General features: G+C 40.6%; 1 protein-coding gene across 1 annotated transcript in view; it reads right to left on the bottom strand.

Annotated features, from left to right (window-relative positions):
* Positions 1-19,171, bottom strand: part of Rgs5 (regulator of G protein signaling 5) — a 50,709-nt gene extending 31,538 nt beyond the window's left edge. Inside the window, exon 1 of the mRNA XM_004663293.2 lies at positions 19,040-19,171. Coding sequence (XP_004663350.2) covers positions 19,040-19,083 — 44 coding nt within the window. The 5' untranslated portion in view covers positions 19,084-19,171. The remainder of the gene's footprint in view (positions 1-19,039) is intronic.
* Positions 19,172-20,799: the final 1,628 nt, after the last annotated feature.

Raw genomic sequence — 20,799 nt, 5'->3', positions numbered from 1 at the left:
AGGGCAATGGGAGGACTGCAGAGATGATGGGTGGGTGATGGACGGGTGGATGCTGCCCATAAAGATGTAGGACTGTAAGCAGCAGAGCTCGCAGCCGTACCCAAGATGATTCGCAAGTCCCACCTCTAAGCAACAGAATCTGGAGTGACTGCCAGGGACTATGAGGTTTCAAACAAGAAAATTATAAAAGTGTATCCAATTAAAATGATTTAAATCAGCCTTGTATAAGTATATAAAAGCTCCCACACAAAAAGAGATTGCTCATTAAAATAAGTGTTCAGGAGAATTTAAGACCCATAGATGTGATGAAGCCATGGAAATAGTGAACAATAGATGTGGAGAAATTTCCATTACTCAGAAAAGTCCTCAGGGGAGAGTCATATGACCACCTGGATCTGACCAAGTGACATCATATGATCCTTTCCAGACCTGCAGTTCATTTTACAGACACAAATAATACATTCAACTGTGTTTAATCTCTTCCTTGAACTTGGCAGAAAAAAAAATCCAGCTGGTGAGGATCCCATCTCTGGTTATGTAACAGTAAAGGTTTATATAGCAACCAGCTTATATGTACAGAGACTGCTCTGAGAGGGAGGCCAAATGGAACACTGAGCTCTTATCCAGAAGGCTCAGTGAATTCCCAAACCCCTTTACTTTACAGATGTGCAACAGAATAGCATAGTGTTTAAGGGCATGCCTATCAAACTGAAGGAAGCCACATTCATCTCACTGCATGTGTGACTTTCAGCAAGTTTCCAAACCATACTTTAGTTGTTTTCGTGTTTGGAAGATGAGACCAGAACAGCACCTACCTCATCAGTTTCTTATGCGATGATGAAATGAGCTAACATATGGGAGACAATTATATTTGTGCCTGGCCTCACTTGCCATGGTACTCCATAAATGGCACGGTTTACTATTCCTAATATGATTATTACTTTCGGAAACTTCTGTGCTAAGGAAGAAAACCACGTAGCTCATTCACAAGAAAAATGGCAGCCTTCAACAAAGAAGACAATAATTGGGAGTAAGGAGAAAACACAGTAACAGTTTGCCTTTGACTGAACCCTACTCTCAATCCGTCACCAATTTGCTATGGGATCCCGAGTAAGTTGTTTGACTTCTTTTGTTTTTAATTATAAAAGAAAAGAGATAAACTTAGTGGCAACATCTCTGTTAGCTCCATACCTTAGTAAGTTAAGGTTTTATAATTAAAACATTTAGTATCTTTGATATGTAAACTAGAAACCCAGGACCTGAGATGGTTTCAATATCCCATTTCATTTTTTGTAAATATTTTATTTTTATTTATTTATTTGACAGAGAAAGAGAGGAGAGAGAGAGAGAGACAGAATGGGCATACCAGGGCCTCCAGCCACTGCAAACGAACTCCAGATGCATGTGCCCCCTTGTGCATCTGGCTAAGGTGGGTCCTGGGGAATTGAACCTGGGTCCTTTGGCTTTGCAGGCAAATACCTTAACTGCTAAGCCATCCCTCCAGCCCCCATTTTATCTTTTAGTGCAACAAATTTACTCTCATAATCTGTACTCTCTTGGAACAATATCAGTCAATAGCTAATCTACCACATATATTGTTCTTTCTAGAATATTCTTTAAATGTGTCTTTTTTTCCCCTCCATGCCTAAATCTACCATTTTTCTTCAGGACTGAATTATTGTTACATGCAACTGTATTATTCCCATGATCCTCCTTCAATGTTTCCTGGACTCACTACTGGACTGAACTTTCAACTTCTCTGCTCAGCTGTAATTGCTCTCTTACCAACCACAGTGGTTTTTCACACTTGAGTGTGCACCTGGATGACATAGAGTCTGGTTAAACATACAGACTGCCACCCTGCTCCTGAGTCTCTGATTCAGAAGCTCTTTGGACAGGCCAGGAAATTTTCTTCTCTGAGGTGATCTGTCATATGAACTTGAAATACTACTTTATGGCTTTCAAAGTCCACCTTATTTTCCCATTAGTCCCCACAACTCTTTGCCTGCAGAGTCATACTGGTCTCCTCAGTACCTCACAAGCACACCTCCTCCATCTCACCATTCTCCCATACTCCAGTTTGAATCTCTTCTGATCCTCAAGGCCCAGATAAGCCTCATTCTTTTCCCCAAGTCTCTGTTCCCACCCTAGCCCTGTCTGCTTCCTCTATTCCCTGCTACAAAATTACAAAATACAGGCTTTTTTAGACAGTCTCATGTAGCTGATGCTGGCCTGGAACTCATATGAGGATTACCTTGAACTTCTGATCCTCTTGCCTTTACCTCCTAGGTCCTGGGATTACAGATATGAGCCACCATATCCAGTTTTATGTGATGCTAGGATCAAACTTGGGACTTCATGTACTGTGTAGCTGGGCAAGAATTCTACCCACTGAGTTACATACCTAGTCTCCCCTTGGTTATGCAGCTGAGAATGACTTTGAACTTCTGATCCTCCCTTTTCTACCTCCAAGGTGCTGGGTTTACAATTATGGACCACCATGCCTGGGCATAGTTAAAGCACCTTAGAGAGTTTTAATTTTCTTTCCTCATTTTAAAAGTTAAAAATAACCTGAGTTTACAGAAATTAAAAGACATTTCAAAGTTCTCATTAATAATTTGCAGAGCAAGAGACAGAACACATTTCTTCTGCTAACAATGAGGCAAGTGTGGATTCATGAAGTTATCCAAGGCTTTGTTCATTTGTGTGTGTGTGTGTGTGTGTGTGTGTGTGTGTGTGTGTGTGTGTGAATTTACATCTAGAATTTCCAGATGTATGTACTCCCAGTGAACTAGGAATCTCCTTGAAGGTGGGTTCATGATCTCCCCCAGAGCCTCTTGAAAGTGATGAAGTACTGCCAAGTTGCTTTAACTGTTGTGATGGATGGAAGCTAAAACCACAGATTCAGACCAGTCCAATCTAACAGAGTTCATACTCAACTCCTACCATCAGGCAGGGTGTCTTTAACAGGTTTCTTAAATTTAATAATTCCCTTTTCAATGAAAAGTGGTAATGACAATAGGTTGTGAGGATAATAAGCTCATGTATTAAACTGTCTAGAATTGCACTTGGCACAGAGACAATATCTGTTAAATATTGTGAATTATTATCACTGCTGCCATCTTTACTGTGGCATTATGTGCACTGAGTATTGAATGGATGCATGGAGAGGAGGGAGCAGCATATGTACCACGGAGGTCTGTTTGGCTGACATTCAAGAAAAGCTCCTTTCACAAGGTCTCTACCCATAACAATGCAACCAATTCTGAAAGTATAGTGAAGGCAGACTGCTAGTCTCTCCACTGAGGACACATGTGACGTAACTAAGGAAGGGAGTTCTGAGACCTCGGAGGTTGTCTAGAATAATTCAATCACACTGTAATATCATTCCCCTTGTGATATTGTTTTCTTTCTTTCTTTCTTTCTTTTCTTTTCTTTTCTTTTTATTTTTTTGGTTTTTCAAGGTAGGGTCTCGCTCTAGCCCAGGCTGACCTGGAATTCACTATGGAGTCTCAAGGTGGCCTTGAACTCACATCAATCCTCCTACCTCTGCCTCCCGAGTGCTGTTCTTTCAGATTTTTAAATAGCTCTGGAGATGCTTGCTAGGTATGTTGGCATCTTGGGTAGATTCAGGTTAGGTTCTGTAGATGAATAAGACTATGTGGTGATTATCTTTCTGTGATTGGGTAAATTCACTGAGAATGATCTGTTCCAGGTTGGACCACTTTTCTTCAAATTTCATGTGTCGTTTTCTCTTACTGCTGTGTAGAATCCCATCATGTAGATATACCACATCTTGGTTATCCATTCGTCTACTGATGGACATCTGTAGCTCTTAGCTATTATGAATTGAGCAGCTATAAACATGGTTGAGCAAATCTCTCTGGACTGAGGGTTGGAAGTTTTAGGGTACAATCCCTGTTTTCCCCAAGTACTGTCCTCTCCTTACTCAAGGATTTCCATGTAAATTGAGACATTTCCCATGGTTTTTTCTGGTCTGTTTCTGGCATATTCATCACACAGAGTAGGTTATTGGGGTGACAAACAAGAGAGTGCAGGGACAAGATGGACAGGACAAAAGCAGGTCATTTCTGATTGACCTTGGTCTCCCCATCTTGTTCAAAATATTATTGACATGGTTGCTGGACTTTTGGTAATTTAGTTGGGAAGCTAGATAATGAACAGTGGGAAATGGTCCTTCAGTTAAAGAAGACAGATATTTATGGCTATTTTGAGCTCCAAAGGTGGAGGGGTCAGAAGTTTCCATGAGAGGTCTGTGAAAGCTGGTGTTAGCCACAGCTGAACATCTCCGTGTCCTTCGACTTACAATTATTAAGAGGGATTTCACAGAATCAAAGTTCCGATTGTACATGGCACTACCTTCAGCTCAGTTAACATCTCAGAAAAGATAAAAGAAGTAGTGAATGGCATTGGATAATGAAGAAGACAGCAGAGAAGTAGAGGAAAATTAACTGAGAACTTAATAAATATTCACAGGCATTCCATCACTTATATCTGGGTTTACTTGAATACTGGGGAATTCAAAGTCTTTTGATGCAAGTGCTCTTAACCTCTGATCCATCTCTCAAGCCCAGAAGCCATGATCTTGACAGACACTAGCATATATAACATCAGTCTAGGGGCAGAGTCCCCTCTTCTAGAGAAGAGGCATGAGCCATCTTACACACATGCAAATGTAACACTACATTGCAAATGGCAGTCATAATTGACAGAAGACTAACAGATGCAGAGCACACCAAAGGTAAAAAGACCTAGGAACTTGGGGGAGTGTGGCTAGAAGATGGGCTAGGAATGTCTGGCAGAAAACAGAAGGGAAGAGCATCATCTCCTAAGTGGGCAAAATATCTTTGCAATCCTGTGATAAACATGTCATATGTCTGAGACATTTCCTCTAATGATGCTAGAATAATAGCCAAGAGGAAAAGAGATAGGCCCAAGGGAGTCACATGCAATTCCACTCCCTTATCTCTCTCCATTGCAGGCTGAGTCATAGCACTCCAAAGAGGTCCACATCTTAGTCTCTGGGACATGCTGGTAACTTGTGTGGCAGATAGCTTTTGCAGATGTGGTAATGTTAAGGATCCTGAGGTGAGGAGAGCCTTTCTGACTCTCACTTTCTGGGTGGTCTCACTCTGATCATATTGTAATCACAGGATCAATGTAAGAGGAAGGCAAGGGGAAATCAGCTAAGCTAATGTGACAATGGAAATAGCAATATTGTAAAACTGCTCACTGATGGCTCTGAAGATAAAAGATGAGACCATAAGCTGAAGAATGCTGGTGGCCTCCAGGCGATGGATCAATTTCTCTTAGAATTTCTCTTAGAATCTGCAGAAGATAATCCACCCTGTGGGACCCTTGTCAGACTTTTGACCTCTAGAACTACATGAGAATCAATCTGCTGCCCCAAGCCACCAAGCTTGGGACAATTGTCCCAGCAGCAACAGGAAATGTATCCATCCGCATTCCATTCACTTGTTAGACTTGCTCAACTATAGGTAAAGGATGGGCTGAAAGCCAGCCAGGGTTCCCAGGTCCCCAATTCATTGCTCTGTTCTCCGTGTGGGCTTACTCCTAGTTATGTTCACCTTTATTGTAGGTCATTTTTCAGCCTTTAGTTATTGACTCTTCCTCCCGTGGACCCACTGTTTGTCTCCACATTTCTCCATCTGTCTTTTTCTCAAAAGTTAAAAACAAACAGACACTGGGTCCTACAGGCATCATCTTCACACACACACACACACACACACACACACACACACACACACTTATCCAGCATAGGTTATGAACTGATTCTCAGAGTCTCGCACATGGAAATCACAGCTGTTACTTAAATCAAATTAATTATCAGCAATTATTTAAACACAAATTTAGAAATTTAATCAGGAAAAGATTCTAACCTGATATCATCTCAAAAAAAAAAAAAAAAAAGAGGGCAGAGTTCAGAAGCATAAACTCTGACCTATTTCTAGAAGGATCTTCTTTCCAGACACCCACATCCTGTCATCATCTACTGACCCTCTTAACCCCCAGGCTCAACTGGGTTGTCTGGGACCCTTTCTCTCCTTCCTCCTGTTTTCCACATGCCTCCCTTGCTTCCTCACATTCTGTGTGACAGACGTCACTCTCATGCTTCCTGTTGGGCTCTGTAGAGAGTTTCATGCTCCCAAGTTCCCCTGTAGAAACCCTTTCTGAGACTCAGCCTCAATGCTGTCTCAGCACAATGGTAACCAGGTGAAGCACAGTCAGAGAGAAACTATGTTTCCCAGCTAAGTGAGTGGCTCACTCCATGTACGAAGTACACACCTTCATATGGGGCTGACGGCAAGCCCCCACAGGAAGTTTAACTGCTTGCTACCTTCTTCATAGAGAAACCAAGTGATCTGCCCAAATTCATCGAGTAAATGACAGGACCCTAAACAGGCTCATTTCAGTATCTCTGTTCTCTCTCTCTCTCTCTCTCTCTCTCTCTCTCTCTCTCTCTCTCCTGTTGCTTACATATTCACATTGTAGCTCTAAGTAGCTGATGGCTGCAGTGGCGTCTTCGAAAACCTTTGAAAATAGATCTGGCTCTTGTGGCACATACCTGTAATCCCAACTACTTCCAAGCCTGATGCAGAAGGATCATAAGATTAAGAACAGCGTGGGCAATTTAGCAACACCCTGCTTCAAAACAGAAGAGTGAAATAGAGGACTAGGATTGCAGCTCAGTTGTAGAGAGCTTGTCTAGCATATGTGAAGCCCTGCATTCAATCCTCAGTTCTGTAAAAAGCACAAAGCAGCAAAATAAACTTTTTTTGACGTATTTTACCAGAAAAGTAAGTACATTAAAAGTAAAGACATACAACATTATGGCTGCATAATAAAAATTCATAATAAAAGTTCATCAGGCAAAACAAATGAAGGTGATACATAAATGCAGAAGCACCTATCATTAACCCCAATTATAATTGGATATGTGAGTTGGGACAAGTCACTCAAGCCACTGAGACCTGTTTTCTCATCTGCAAAAGGAGTTTGAGGTAGAGGACATAGCTCAGTCAGTAAAGTGCTTCATTCACAAGCATTAAAACTTGAGTTCAATCCTCAGTAGCCACATAAAAATGCAGGGTGTTGGGCTGGAGAGATTGCTTAGTGGCTAAGCGCTTGACTGTGAAGCCTAAGGACCGCAGTTCAAGGCACAATTCCCCAGACCCACGCTAATCAGAGGCACAAGGGGGTGCACGCATCTGGAGTTTGTTTGCCATGGCTGGAGGCCCTGGCACGCCCATTCTCTCTCTCTCTGTCTTTCTCCCTCCCTCTCTCTCTGTTGCTCACAAATAAACAACAGCAACAAAAATATTATTAAAAATGCAGGATGTTGTAGCATGAATTTGTAATCCCAGAACTGGAGAGTCCGAGACAGGAGGATCCCTGAGATGACATTTGAGGCTGCCCTCTGGTCCTCCACACTCATGGGCACACATGTGTACCATGTACACATGCAGGCACATAACATATAAAAATAAATGAAGTCTTTGAACTTGAATAGAGTCTATGACTCTAAGGTAGGATATTAGAAAAGAAAATCTATTTGCAGAGTATATTCAATTCAATTCAATAGATTTACTGTGTGATCAAAATTGTTCTGGGCATTTATTCCAGACTGTCACAATTAACAGTTGTTTTGGGGATTTCTTTTTTTGTATTCTTTCTCTTCAGCTAGTGTCTATTTATCAAAATGAGCTCTTCACCAGCCAACTGCACTCACATAAAACATCAGGTCCACTCTGCATCAGTAAAGAGGCAAAAGTTGAACTATACTTACTGGATCTGAAGATTCACAGATTGGAGGTCATTTGCTTTTTAATTTTTTGCATGGATGTGTGTGTGTGTGTGTGTGTGTGTGTGTGTGTGTGTGTGTGTGAAGGTACACATGTACATGTATGCACATAAGTGTGGAAGTCAGAGGTTGATGTTGGGTATCTTTCTCAGTCACTCTTTACCTTATTTTTTGAGGTCGGGTTTCTTTCTAACCTATGGCCTATTGATTTGGCTAGTCTAGCTGGTCACAGAGACCCAGGGATACCTAAGCTCTGCCTCCTTAGTGCTGCAGATCAGAAACACAGGCCACTATGCCCAACGCTTCTGTGTAGATTCCAGGGCTTCAAACTCAGGTCCTCACACTTAAGTGGCAAGCCCTTTTCTGACTGGACCATCACTACAATACATCATGTTTTGTTTTTTTTTTTAACTTATATTTTTCTGAATGCTCAGAAGAGAATTTTGAGAAAGTCTAACTTTATCAGTGTTTCTAGCTTATAAATGTGACTACTTAGTCATTCTCTGGTTACAACTGCACTTGTACTGTGATCAGTTACTGAAGGACAACGTTATTAGTGGAGTATAGTAACATGGGCAATCAAATTCCTAAGAAGTAGGTACCAATGAAAATTATGTAAGAAAATGCAAAATAAGAAGCATGCTAGGTGGTTATTGCTATATGTAATCATTAACATGTAAAAGGGCTAGCTCAGACTTTGCTGATGTATGAGTTCAGGTTTGGACCCTTCTAAGCTTTAACTAATAGCTTGGAAGCTGCCTGTAATGGGAAAACTTCATTCAAAAGAACAGAAACTACCTCTAAGGTGCCTGGTGACCAGCTGGCAGTCACTGTGGGGGGGGGGGGGGCAAAGCAGAGATGCTGCTGAAACCAGCATGCATAGTGGGAAGGAACGTTTGCATTAGTTTCCTGTAAAGCTTTTACTAACACGGATTCTGTATTAATACAGACCCATAGATACTACAGATCAGCCAGAGGGTTACACATAGCCGTTCATAGGGAAGATTAACCTCAGGGGAATTCCCTACTTGCTACACTAGATAAGCTCTGCTTGTCCCATAATGGGGGCTATCCTTTTTCCACACAAATGTTAACTGAAACACCCCAGACTTGGCAGTCAATGTGCATAGTATACAAAGCATGGAAGTATGCATGTGGGGCTGGCTCTGTGATGGTCAGGATGTCCATCTATGGAATATGCCCATTACTCAGGACATAGTGACTACTGCATGGATATAGTCTTCCTGATGAAAAACTTAGCAGGACTCTAGAAAGCCTTAATGAATTTTCCATATGGGATTCCTGTCATGGGTCTTCATATTGGTAAGATCCAAGTTAAAAGTGGCAGATTAATTAGCAAGAGGATGGGAAAAGGTAGGAACAAGACAGAGAGAGTCAAAGGTCTTCTCAACAATATTACAATGCTATTAAGAAGTAAGGTAAATAAAGGAAACACTGATGTGCAAACTATAAAGAATAAAGAGAAAGAAATGCATTATAGAGTCCCTGTCCAAATAGAGACAAACGATCAAAAACTCTCACCTTGTTTGGACAAGGCCCCAGAGCTTGGGAGCTCTACTTTGGCACAATGAGAAGTATACATCTGGTCTCTGTCCCTAGTTTCTCACACCGATCTCCTAAAACTGAACCCCGACACATACTTGTGACAACCCTCTGTATATAGCCACACTCATAATTAACATGTAAAGTGGAGGAAGTCTTGTAGGATGGAGCCCTTAACCTGTGGATTTGATTTTAATTCCAGATAGATAATATCAACACTGGGTTGACATGGTTTGAATATGGTTCTCCTCCAACATAACTCATGTGCAATGTATTTCAGAGTATTCAGAAGCAACACTGAAAATTCTGGAAATTTGTAATCCAGAGAGCACCAGACCACCAGACATTCTGAGAACGTTCCCAAAATACACATTTGGTCTAGATATGACACTGCTGAGGGCCCATGCATCCCTTTTAAGCTATCATTTAAAATAAGCTGCCAGGGATGGAGAGATGGCTTAGTGGTTAAGCACTTGCCTGTGAAGCTCAAGGACCCTGGTTCAGGCTTGATTCTCCAGGACCCATGTTAGCCAGATGCACAAGGGGGCACAAGCACCTGGAGTTCGTTTTCAGTGGCTGGAGGCCCTGGCACATCCATTGTCTCTCTCTCTCTCCCTCCCTCCCTCCCTCCCTCCCTCCCTCCCTCTCTCTCTCTCTCTCTCTCTCTCTCTCTCTCTCTCCCTCCCTCCCTCCCTCCCTCCCTCTCCCTCTTTCTCTCTGTCACTCTCAAATAAATAAATAAAAATAACAAATATATTTTAAAATAAGCTGCCAAAATACAGGAAGATGCTTTCTCAATGAAACATCTTGATTCTTCCTATATGTCTCGAAATCCATAGACAAGCGCCTAGTGAAGAAAGAGATATTTTACACACACACACACACACACACCCCAAAGTAAAACCTGACCAAAATAACTCTCCATACTTCACTACTAATAACAAACACTTTCAGAGTGTAGCACTTCATGCTTCTACAAGTATTTTAATTTATGCTACACCTCCTCCTCTGGCTTTAATGTGAGAGCTCCAACATCTTTCTTGAATGCAGAGTTTTGAGGGTTTACATGAGACTCTGCCCATATGAGTTATGTGCTCCTTTACAAAGTATCTTAGGAAGGAGTTCAGAAGTAAAATAGAGATAACAGAATAGTGTGATTAGTCTGTTATTATCATAAAGCCAGGATGCCTAAATATCTATTGCCCAGGGTATTTAAAAGCTATTTGGCAAACTCCTTTAAATCTTTAAACATTTCATTTTGAAGCATAAGAACAATCTGGTTATATTACCTGGATTTGGCATAACAGCCCAAAGATGCACACGTATATTCTCTGTGTAGATAATGCATGCTTCCTACCATTAGGCAGCAGTTACCTATACAGACTCCAGAAATTACCCAGTTTCTAATACCACATGTCAACACTTTGGCTTGAAACTGCAGCACGGTGTATATATGACATGAGTTTACACTGCCACAGCTGAATTCATAGACCTTCAACAATTGTCAGGATTCCAGGATCTACCCAACTGATAGATAAAAACTGGTTAATTACAGAAAGACCTAGACACCTTGCCGCATCCTTCTTGTCTGTCTCTACATCAGTTGTGGGAACTCTTTTTTTTTTTCACTTTTAATAAAATTTTTAATTTAGGTATATAATCCGGGTTTTAATTTTTTGATTTATCAGTTCTCATTCCTCTGATGTAATTTTACAGAGTTCTAGAGAGGAAATAAGTTACTAAAGTTCTATCAGAAAAACAATAAAACTATGTTACAAAGTTGTGGGAACTCTTTCACTGATTAGGCAAACCAATTTTCCTCTGGTCAATATCCAGAAAAGCACAAGCATGTCACCCTGTCCATGGACTCAAAAAACAAAACAAAGCTGTGATATGGTATGGTGGCAATACTGTCATCCTCCCTTAGTCATATGTGTTCATGGTCTTTTTTTCAATTTAATTTTTTAAATTTTTTTGTTCATTTTTATTTATTTATTTGAGAGTGACAGAGAGAGAAAGAGGCAGATAGAGAGAGTGAGAGAGAGAATGGGCACACTAGGGCTTCCAGCCACTGCAAACAAACTCCAGATGTGTGTGCCCCCTTGTGCATCTGACTAATGTGGGTCCTGGAGAATCGAGCCTCGAACCAGGGTCCTTAGGCTTCACAGGCAAGTGCTTAATCGTTAAGCCATCTTTCCAGCCCTGTTCATGGTCTTGACTTACATTTTCCTCCCTGTTCTCAAGTAACTTACAGTGTAAGTTCCAAGGAATAAAGTTAATATAAAGTTCAAGGATAATGATGGATAGAGTCACTAATCTAGTTCACCCTCTATTGAGCAAGAGGCTGAGACCATCTTTTTCCTTCTCAGAATTCACCATTTTTCACTGTGTCTCCACACACAAGTTAAAATTACACACATCTTTTAAAGAATTATGCAGCTCTTAACCAAGTCCATTAAGATTGAAATTAGTAGACAGAAAAATGCATATTTTATACTGATTGCTTCTGTTATGCTCCATCCAGTAGTTTGTTCCCTGGTCTTCCTCATGACTTGAATGAAATGCTAACTTATTAGGCAAATGGAATCTTTCCTAATAATGCATGGTGCCCAAATTCAGAATAACCAAGTGATGGAGCTAGGAGTTTAGAGGAACATATCACTGATAATGCCGTATGGAAAATAATATAGTTATGCCCAGAGAGGGTGGCCTTGACTAGTTAGTAAAAGCCAAGTTTACAGTTCAGGACCTCTGCCTATGTTCCCTCCCTGGGAACTTTCTTATGTATTATATAGCTTCAATTGTATGTAAAATGCTATATTATATGAGAAAGAGAGAGACTATTGATGATAGAAGGCTTAAGAGATTCACCTAGCCTCAAATGTATGAGATTTTGGAACTATTTCATACATTCTAGTTGCAATAAGACACTGTATTTGCATTATTATTGGATATTTACTAGTATTAAAGAGTTACTATTAATTTTTAGTATTAATCTTGGTTTTCAAGAAGATTTCTAATATTTTATAAGACTGTTTCTAATGTTTTCTAACAAAGTCTGTTGAGAAGATTATAAATGAAATGGTACAAATGAATGGTACAAATTCATCTTTATTATTTGAATAAAAGATGAGTCTATGATACAGCAGTATAAAAAGAAGTAAGCTTTATCCAAGGCCTTGGTATGTAACTTATGAGTTATAAGTGATGTTTTCCTGATTTCCTATGGAAAAGAAAAGAAGGATAGAAGGGGCTCTACCTACAAAACTTGTCATTTTGTTTACATTGTTTCATTCACTTCTCAAAATAGTTCCTTCCAACTGGATAAATACTCTCATTTTCAGGTGAGGAAATGAAGCTAGGAGAAATCTGGTGGCTTCCTCAAGAGGAAGCAAAAGAGAAAAGTTATTATCACTGTTCCTTCCTTACTCCTAAAATTGTTCAGGTGTTGATATGGAGGCAGGGGATAGATTGTAAATTCACATCCTTTCCTACTTTGCATTGTTTGCTGTGTTCCTCAAGTGTGAGATCTCTGAAGTAACTTTCTCAGGCAATCAGAAACAGGCATTCACTGTCCTTATTCTCCTGAAACCCAGTCTTTAAAATATATCTCAGATCCAATGTTATCTGAGAACTGATTGAAACTTTAAAGGAGTAAGAGATAAAAACCTGTTATCTGCTGGCCTCCAGCCATATCCTGTTTCTAATGATAGATCCAGACTGAATTAATTAAAGTTTAACTACTTTGTTCTCTGGCCAGCATGACAGACAAAAAGCCATTAACACTGCCCAGAGAAACTTAAATAAACTTTCTCCTTAGATATAATCTATTCCACTATATCTATAGTTCTTGTTAGGAAGAGGAAAACAGACTTGATAACCCTTCAAGGACCCTTCATAATGTACATTTTTGGGATGCGAAAGTAGTTTGAATTGTTATCTAGTGATTCCATAGAGTCCAGACTAAATGAAAGGCTGGAAAGAAGCAGCTAGTTAGAATATAAAAGGAAAGTCACTAGAAAAACTGTGATCATAACTCCATGAGAAATAGCCCGAGCTGTGCAACACCCTAATGTTCACCAATAGCCAAGGCACACCATCATTATGAACAAACAACTCGTTCCTTTATCAAGGGTTTCTGTTGTGATGACAGAAATTCAAGAGATTGTCTTTAAAAAAATTTTTTTGTTGTTTATTTTATTTATTTATTTATTTTTTTTTTAATTTAATTTATTAGTTTTCTTTTCAGTAAATACAGGCAGTTTGGTTTTATTTTATTTATTTATTTATTTGAGGGTGACAGACTGAGAGAGAAAGAGGGAGAGAGCGAGAGAGGAGAGAGCGAGAGCGAGAGAGAGAGAGAGAATGGGCATACCAAGGCCTCCAGCCATTGCAAACGAACTCCAGATGCTTGTGCCACCTTGTGCATGTGGTTTACATGGGTACTGGGGAATCAAGCCTCGAACCAGGATCCTTATGCTTCACAGGCAAGTGCTTAACTGCTAAGCCATCTCTCTAGCCCCGAGAGATTGTCTTTTTTATTGACGATTTTATACATGTATGTAATGGATTTTGATCATAAGCTCTTTCCATTACCTTCTGTTGATGCCTCCTCTGTCTCCCTTCTTCTGAACACTTCTTCCCAACTAATCTATCTTCTACTTTGGTGTCTCTGTTTGCCTTGTGTTTGAATGACACACACACACACACACACACACACACACACACACACACACACACAGTTAAGGTTCTCTGCATGGATATGAGCCAGTGATTAGTGACTGCAGCATGTGAATCCTACCACTGTGGAAAATATCTCGCACTCCCACAGCCATTATGAACAGCTTATAACTCCTCAAGGAGGAACAGGAGCCCCACACCTTTCTCTAGCATCCATGAAGCAATGTTGAAGGGCCCAGTATTTTGTGGGTCCTGTGAAGGTTTCAGAAGTCACTGTGAGGTCATGAATGCAATGGTCATGTCATGCCTGGATGATAGCATTCCATACCTTCCTTCTTCACCTACCCCTACTGACTTCACCAATCCCCAGCCAGAACCTGTCTTGATTTACAAACAGGGTCTTTTCTCTCATCATGCCCTACCTAGTCACTGCCAATGTTTGCTCTTCCAAATCCCTATGGAAAGCAGAGAAAATACCAGGCTGACTGTGAGCAGTCCTATCTCTATTTACCAGAAATTATCAAAGCAATAGCTGAAGAAAAAAATATTTATTAGGGACCTATTAGGTACTAAAGTCTGATTATCTTTTCCATAATTGAATTCATTAAGGCAATAAGGGAAAACAATCTTTCCCCTAAGCAAATATCTTCAGTTCTCAAAGACAAGAATACTATAAATGGATTTTGTGTGTCTGTGGTATATGTGCATGTAGCATGTTTGCATGCATGTGTATGTATGTGCATGTGGGTATATGTGGGGGGGGGTGCATGTACACTGGGTGTGTGTAGAGGCCAGAGGTTGTCACTGGGTGTCTCCTTAATCACGTTCCTACTTATTCTTTGAGACATGGTCTCTTGCTAAACCGAGAACACACTAGTAAACCCCAGGGATTCCTGTTCTGGGCTTCCCAATGCTGGAATTGTAGGTGGATGCCACTGGGCTCAGCTTTTTACGGGGGAGTGGAGATCCCAACTCACGTACTCACCCCTGTGTAGTTGAGCACTTTACCCACATGCCATCTTCCCAGCCTGTGAGTGGGCACTTTAGAAGTTCCCAAACATATTAGTTTGTTTTCTGATATTACAACAAAATACCTGAGGCTAAGTACTCCACACGCAGGAGCTCTGTGGGGTCTGCAGTTCTAGGGCATGGTCCTGGCATCAGCTTGGATCTCCTGAGGATCCCTTGGCATATGGCATCACTGCGGGAGAACCCGTGAGAGGAGAGAATGTACAGAAAACAGGAAAGGAGAGCCAGGGTGGGGACCAGCTCACTAATCTCTCTGCTGTTTGGATACGAATGTCCCCCAGCAATCCATGTTCCAGGCTTGGTCCCTAGGGACATGCTACTGGGAGGTAGTGGCACTTTCAAGAGGCAGGAGTCAGTGGGCCATTGGGTGCGTGTCCTCATATGGGTTAGCGGGACTCTACTCCTTCATCTTTCTCTTTGCTTACTGGTTATGAAGTGAGAAGTTTTGCTTTGCCACTCTCTCCTGTTATAAGACATGCTGCCTTGCAGCAGGCCCAAAAGCAATGGAGCCAATTGACTATGAATTATAAGCTCCAAAAATAGAAGCCAATGTGAAGCTTCACCTTGGACAAGTAGACTTTCTTAGGTGTTTTTTATAATGACAGAAAGATTCTTATCACAGCCTTCACTCTTCAAAAATTCAACACCATTGTTCAAAGGCCATACCAACCCTCCAGCATATTAATCCTTAGTATACAAACCATGATACCATGGGACCATATACGAGATGTGCTCTCTAGGAGCTTGTGCCCAAACATGGTTTCTCTCTTTGATTGTATTTGAAAGTTAATAGGGATTGTACAGTGATGCCATAACATTGGCTAAACTTTCTAGGCTCTCTCACCTTCATGTCTTTGTACATGTTGCCCTATCACCTTGGTCTCAAAGACATTCCTTGTATGTCCCCTTCATATTTGGACATCATTAATCCTTGTCCTCTAAAACTTAGTTCAAACATCTTTCCTGCAGCTTCTCATCACATCTTCCCCCACTACCACCCACGTACTCACTTTTGTTCTTCTTCATACTCCATGTATTCATTTGTTTATACTATATTGAAACACTGCTGACTAACTTTTCCTATTTTGCTTCCCCAATTGGGATAAAATTTTGTTGTTGGGAGGGTCTGGTTCATTTATCTAGATGCCTAAAGGATGCTTGTGCACAGGGCATTGAAGATAATCTGGAGAAACAATTAAAGTTGTTTCATCAATAAGAGCTGAGAAAGGGTTTCTTAGTGACTTTCTCACTTTGAATTTTATTAGGTAATGCATTTTCTTAACACTATGAAGTCTATCATCCTCTCAGTGATATCCTAAGCCTGTCAGCTTGTTGAACAACATGTAAATAAGCCCAGTAGAGGCTCTGTCATTATGTCTTTACACCTCTGAGAGACCCTGAAATGAATTTCAAAAGAAGCCTAAAACTTAAATTTGAAAATCATAGTAGAAAAATGACTTTCAATATGGACTCAATTCTTTCTTAACCATATTGGCTTTATAGGATTCCCCCTATACAGAACTCAATATGGCAGAGGGTGGAAATCCTGTGATGGTGGTGACTTGCTGCTCAAATGTCTGGATTATGTGGCCCTTTAAAAATACAGAATATATAAGGTCTCTCTACTGGGAGTTTTAATGAGCAACTGTCTTAAACTCTAAATCAATGTAGAATAGTTTCTATAAATATATAAAAATTGGCTCTGGCCTATTGCTCTCCTTAGTTGTTTGTAATGCATCTTTGTTATTCTAATTTATTTTATATGGATTTTAAAATGTGTTTATGTAAACATTGGGCCTTACCACACTGTGTAGAGAAAAGATGTGAAAAGGCGGAGCCTGTGCAGGTAAGGGAGGGAAGGGTCACTGAAGGCAAGTTTGAAAACAGGTATTCACAGGAATGTATGCCAGTCTCAGGTCCTGCCCATGGGTGGGTGATATAGCTGCAACACCTCATGATTCCATTTCTTTGGAACAAGGAGAGGCAGAATTGCATCTAGAAATGTGACTTAATTAAAAATGGTAACAAATCACGAAATCACATAGAATAGCATATTATAACTGCTGGTTTCTACACACTCTAACAGATTAAAAAGAATCAATCTACTAAAAAATTTGATAGTTATTGGTATTTCCTGCACAAACACTAGTTATGTGGCAAAGCATAAGAATTTATTAAGTATTAAAAGATTCACAAAGCAAGAGGCAGGGGCAACAGTTTAGTCATAGACCTTTTGCTCAGCATTCATGAAAATTTGGGGTTTAGTCTTCAGCATAAACAAATACTTATATCAGTAGTAAATCAGGTACATAACAGTAACAGAAATAAATGATAAAATGTTCTGTCCTGTCTCCATAAACATTATGTATATTTGCATGAATATATAGAGAAATAGTAACAATGCTAAGATTTCAACAAATGTTTATCAATTACTCACCAAGTCCAAGCCAACCACGTGTCATAGGATCACAGAACCCCTGGTAGACTGATGTAACAGTCTTTTCAGAGTCAGCTGTTCAGCTGGTAATGAAGCAAGATTTATCTACTGTGTGCACCTGTGCAACGTCTGCCAGTTGCACATGGGTTAAAGGCATCCATTCATATCAGAACATCAAGGCGCCATCCTCAGACTTGCAATAGCGGAAAAAGAAGCAATTGTGCATCATCTCATATTCAAAGAAGCTTGGCTGCCTTTCAGCTCCCCGTTTCTGAGGTTTTCCACAGTAAGTGGCAAGACACAGCCCAATCCACCCTATCCTGCCCTGGAACCCATCTTCCTCCTCGTAGTCCAGTGAACAGAACTGAGGCCACAGTTACAATCTACTAGACTTAAAAGCTGCTTTTATGTTCATCTATCTGAAGAATCTGAGATTTTGAAAGGCTCCCTCAAAGTTTCATTTCCAATCACTAGAAAGCCTTAGTGGAAGCAATGATTACCCTACATTGGTATCTCCTCAGAAATTATTTTGAATTTATTTCTAGGATGGGAATCGTGACAAAAAAACCTGAACTTTTAAAAAGCAGAGGTTAAAAATAAAGCCAACTAAAACAATATGACCTTCTCAGATAAACATTAGCAGTGTCTTTAAGGCTAGAGTTAGTAATAAGGGTAAACTGTTGTTTCTTCTAATAATCACAGATCAAAGTAAATTTAGGCAAATTTGTTAACAAAAGGAGAAGCAGTCTTCTAACAAGATGTTGGCTCTTCTATGTTCTTTAGACATTTAGGATTCCTCCCAGAATATTGTGTAGCCCGGGGACAACTCTTTTATCTGAGCACTTCTGCTAACAAATAATGCCTGTGTCCTAAGGGCTTATCTTCTACCCAGCATTTCATCTACTTCTAGCTAGAGAAGGCAGAGCACCAAAACAACGAGAAATTCTCCTTCCCCTAGTCTCTAGGCATTAACAAAGGTCATCATTTATGTAGCACCCTTAGGTGTCAATCTTCTGAGCATTTCAAACACATGAAAATTCACTCCATCCTTATAATTGGCCTGCGAGATAGATGCTTTTTCAGAACTCTATTTTACAGATATGGAAACTGAGATATAGAAAGGGTAAACAAAGTGTCCAAAGCCGTACAAATAGTAAGTAGTGGAGCTAGGTTTCAAACCCAGGCAACTTGACAGTAGAATGTACCTACTGAAACATACATCTCCTACAGAACAGGCATCTTGAAGAAAATGATGTTCTGGGTATTAAATGAAATATGAAATATCCCTTCGTGTGCCTCTAAACTGAGTTCTTTAACCATCTCTGGACTGCTTACAGATAAGAAAGAATTCCCATCTCCAATGAAGCACCTGTTTCACCTCAGTTTAGCCCAAGCTCCAGTACCTCTCTTGCCTCTTGCTATCCTTCCCTGAGCAGACTCCCCACGCCTGCATAACTGGAATCTATCTAGAATAGCTCGGCTCTCACCTTTCCAGGCAGGAATGGGGCAGAGCTGCAAGTCCTTTACACATTTTGGCGAGTGGTTCAGCTCCTCGGCGTTGAAGATAAACTTCTTTAAGGAGGAGTGGGTCTCTGTAAACTTTCAAACTGTCAGGACTTCCTTTCCCTCTGCAAGCTATATACAGGCTCTCTCCCCGCCCCCCCCGTGGCTCTGTGGACCAATCCAGAGCCGTAGGGGAAATTGCACGCTGGAGAACAGAAGCAGTTGTGCAGGAGGCCAGCGAGGCTGGGACCCTTCCTGGCGGCAGGCACTGCTGTTAACAGAACTTCTGACTGTTCTTATCACAGACATCTGTTACTGATTCTTCCAGGGCCTGGTTGGGCCCTAAGCTGTACACAGGCCATTCTTGTTTGAAGTTTGGAATTCTAGGTGAGCCACAACAGAGATGTGAGGTTTCTTGGAGAAGCAAAGTATCTTTAGCCATTTTTGATCTGTCAAAGATATTGGCAAGGAATCTTGCATACATCATTTAGCTCCTTTTTCCTTTACAGTGTAATAAAAATCTTTCTTTCATGGTGGGGGGAATGTGTACGTGAGTAATGGCCATGTGCCAGACACTCAGATGGGCGCTGGGAATTCAGAGAAGAGGCACGCCCTCTGCTCACGAGATCCGAATGCATCCTCTATTACACCAGGTGTGTGAGCCATGGAAGCAGGCCCAGGATGTTGTGAGCTGTCCAGGGCCTTTAGGCAAGATTCTTTGGAGTTTAGTGATGGAGGCAACAAAATTGCGATTTATGTAAATCGAGACACATAGCGAGGCTGGGGAGATGGGTTACTGGGTAGGAACGCTTTCTGCCTCAAGAGGAGGACGGGTTTCCAACACATGTGAAAAGCCAAGGAGGCTTGGAACCCCAGGGCTGAGGGGTAGAAGCAGGAGATTCCCTGGTCAGCAAGTCTAAAGAAAAAATCAGCAGCTCCAGGTTCAGTAAGAGGCTCCTAATTTCGTATTATTTTGTTATTCCTTAAATGGATAACTGGTTTTGGTAATTACTTAGACCCATCCCCACAACCCCTCTCCTGGTAATGCTTGGCTAGGCTTGCGTTTCCTTGCTCTTCAACCTTTCCTGGCCTCTTATTACTCATGAAGTATGTAGCTCAAAATTTACCTGAACTGTGTCTCATCCTGCTGAAGATACAGATAAATTAATATGCAAATGCCTACAACAGGCATGAGTACAAGCTGAAAATAATCAGCATTGTGTAATCTCTGAGAAAAGCTCTAAATCTGGTAATAAATATCATTATAATAATTTTCACTTTGTTCTAAAATTATTTGTATTACGTGGTTCTCCAATTTTAAAATTGTTGATGAAGACCTATAAAGTCTTATAAAGTCAACTTAGTGTTTTCTGACCTAGTGCTTTATATTAAATAAAAATTAAAATAACAAAATGCATGGCAATAGTAAGTATTGATTTCAGGAAAAAAAAAATTCTGCTTTAGTTATCAATATGTATATGTACACAGGATCCTAGGTAAAGTTTATTTCTTCCCGTAGGTCATAATTAAAAAGATATTAATGCCACCTCTTATCCCTTTCTCTCTGAAGTACATAAATACATACATACATACACACATACAATGATGATTAATTTGCAACTTGACAAGATCTAGAAAAACCTAGGCGACAAACCTCTGGGTATATCTTGAGTTTGTAGATTGGGTTAATTGAGATGGGAAGACCCGTCCTAAGCATGGGACAATGCCACTTCTAGGGCTGGGG

Source organism: Jaculus jaculus, chromosome 1, assembly GCF_020740685.1.
Source record: "Jaculus jaculus isolate mJacJac1 chromosome 1, mJacJac1.mat.Y.cur, whole genome shotgun sequence".
Classification (NCBI taxonomy): domain Eukaryota; kingdom Metazoa; phylum Chordata; class Mammalia; order Rodentia; family Dipodidae; genus Jaculus; species Jaculus jaculus.
Note: the sequence above shows the minus strand (reverse complement) of the source record. Positions and strands in the feature narration are given on the sequence as shown.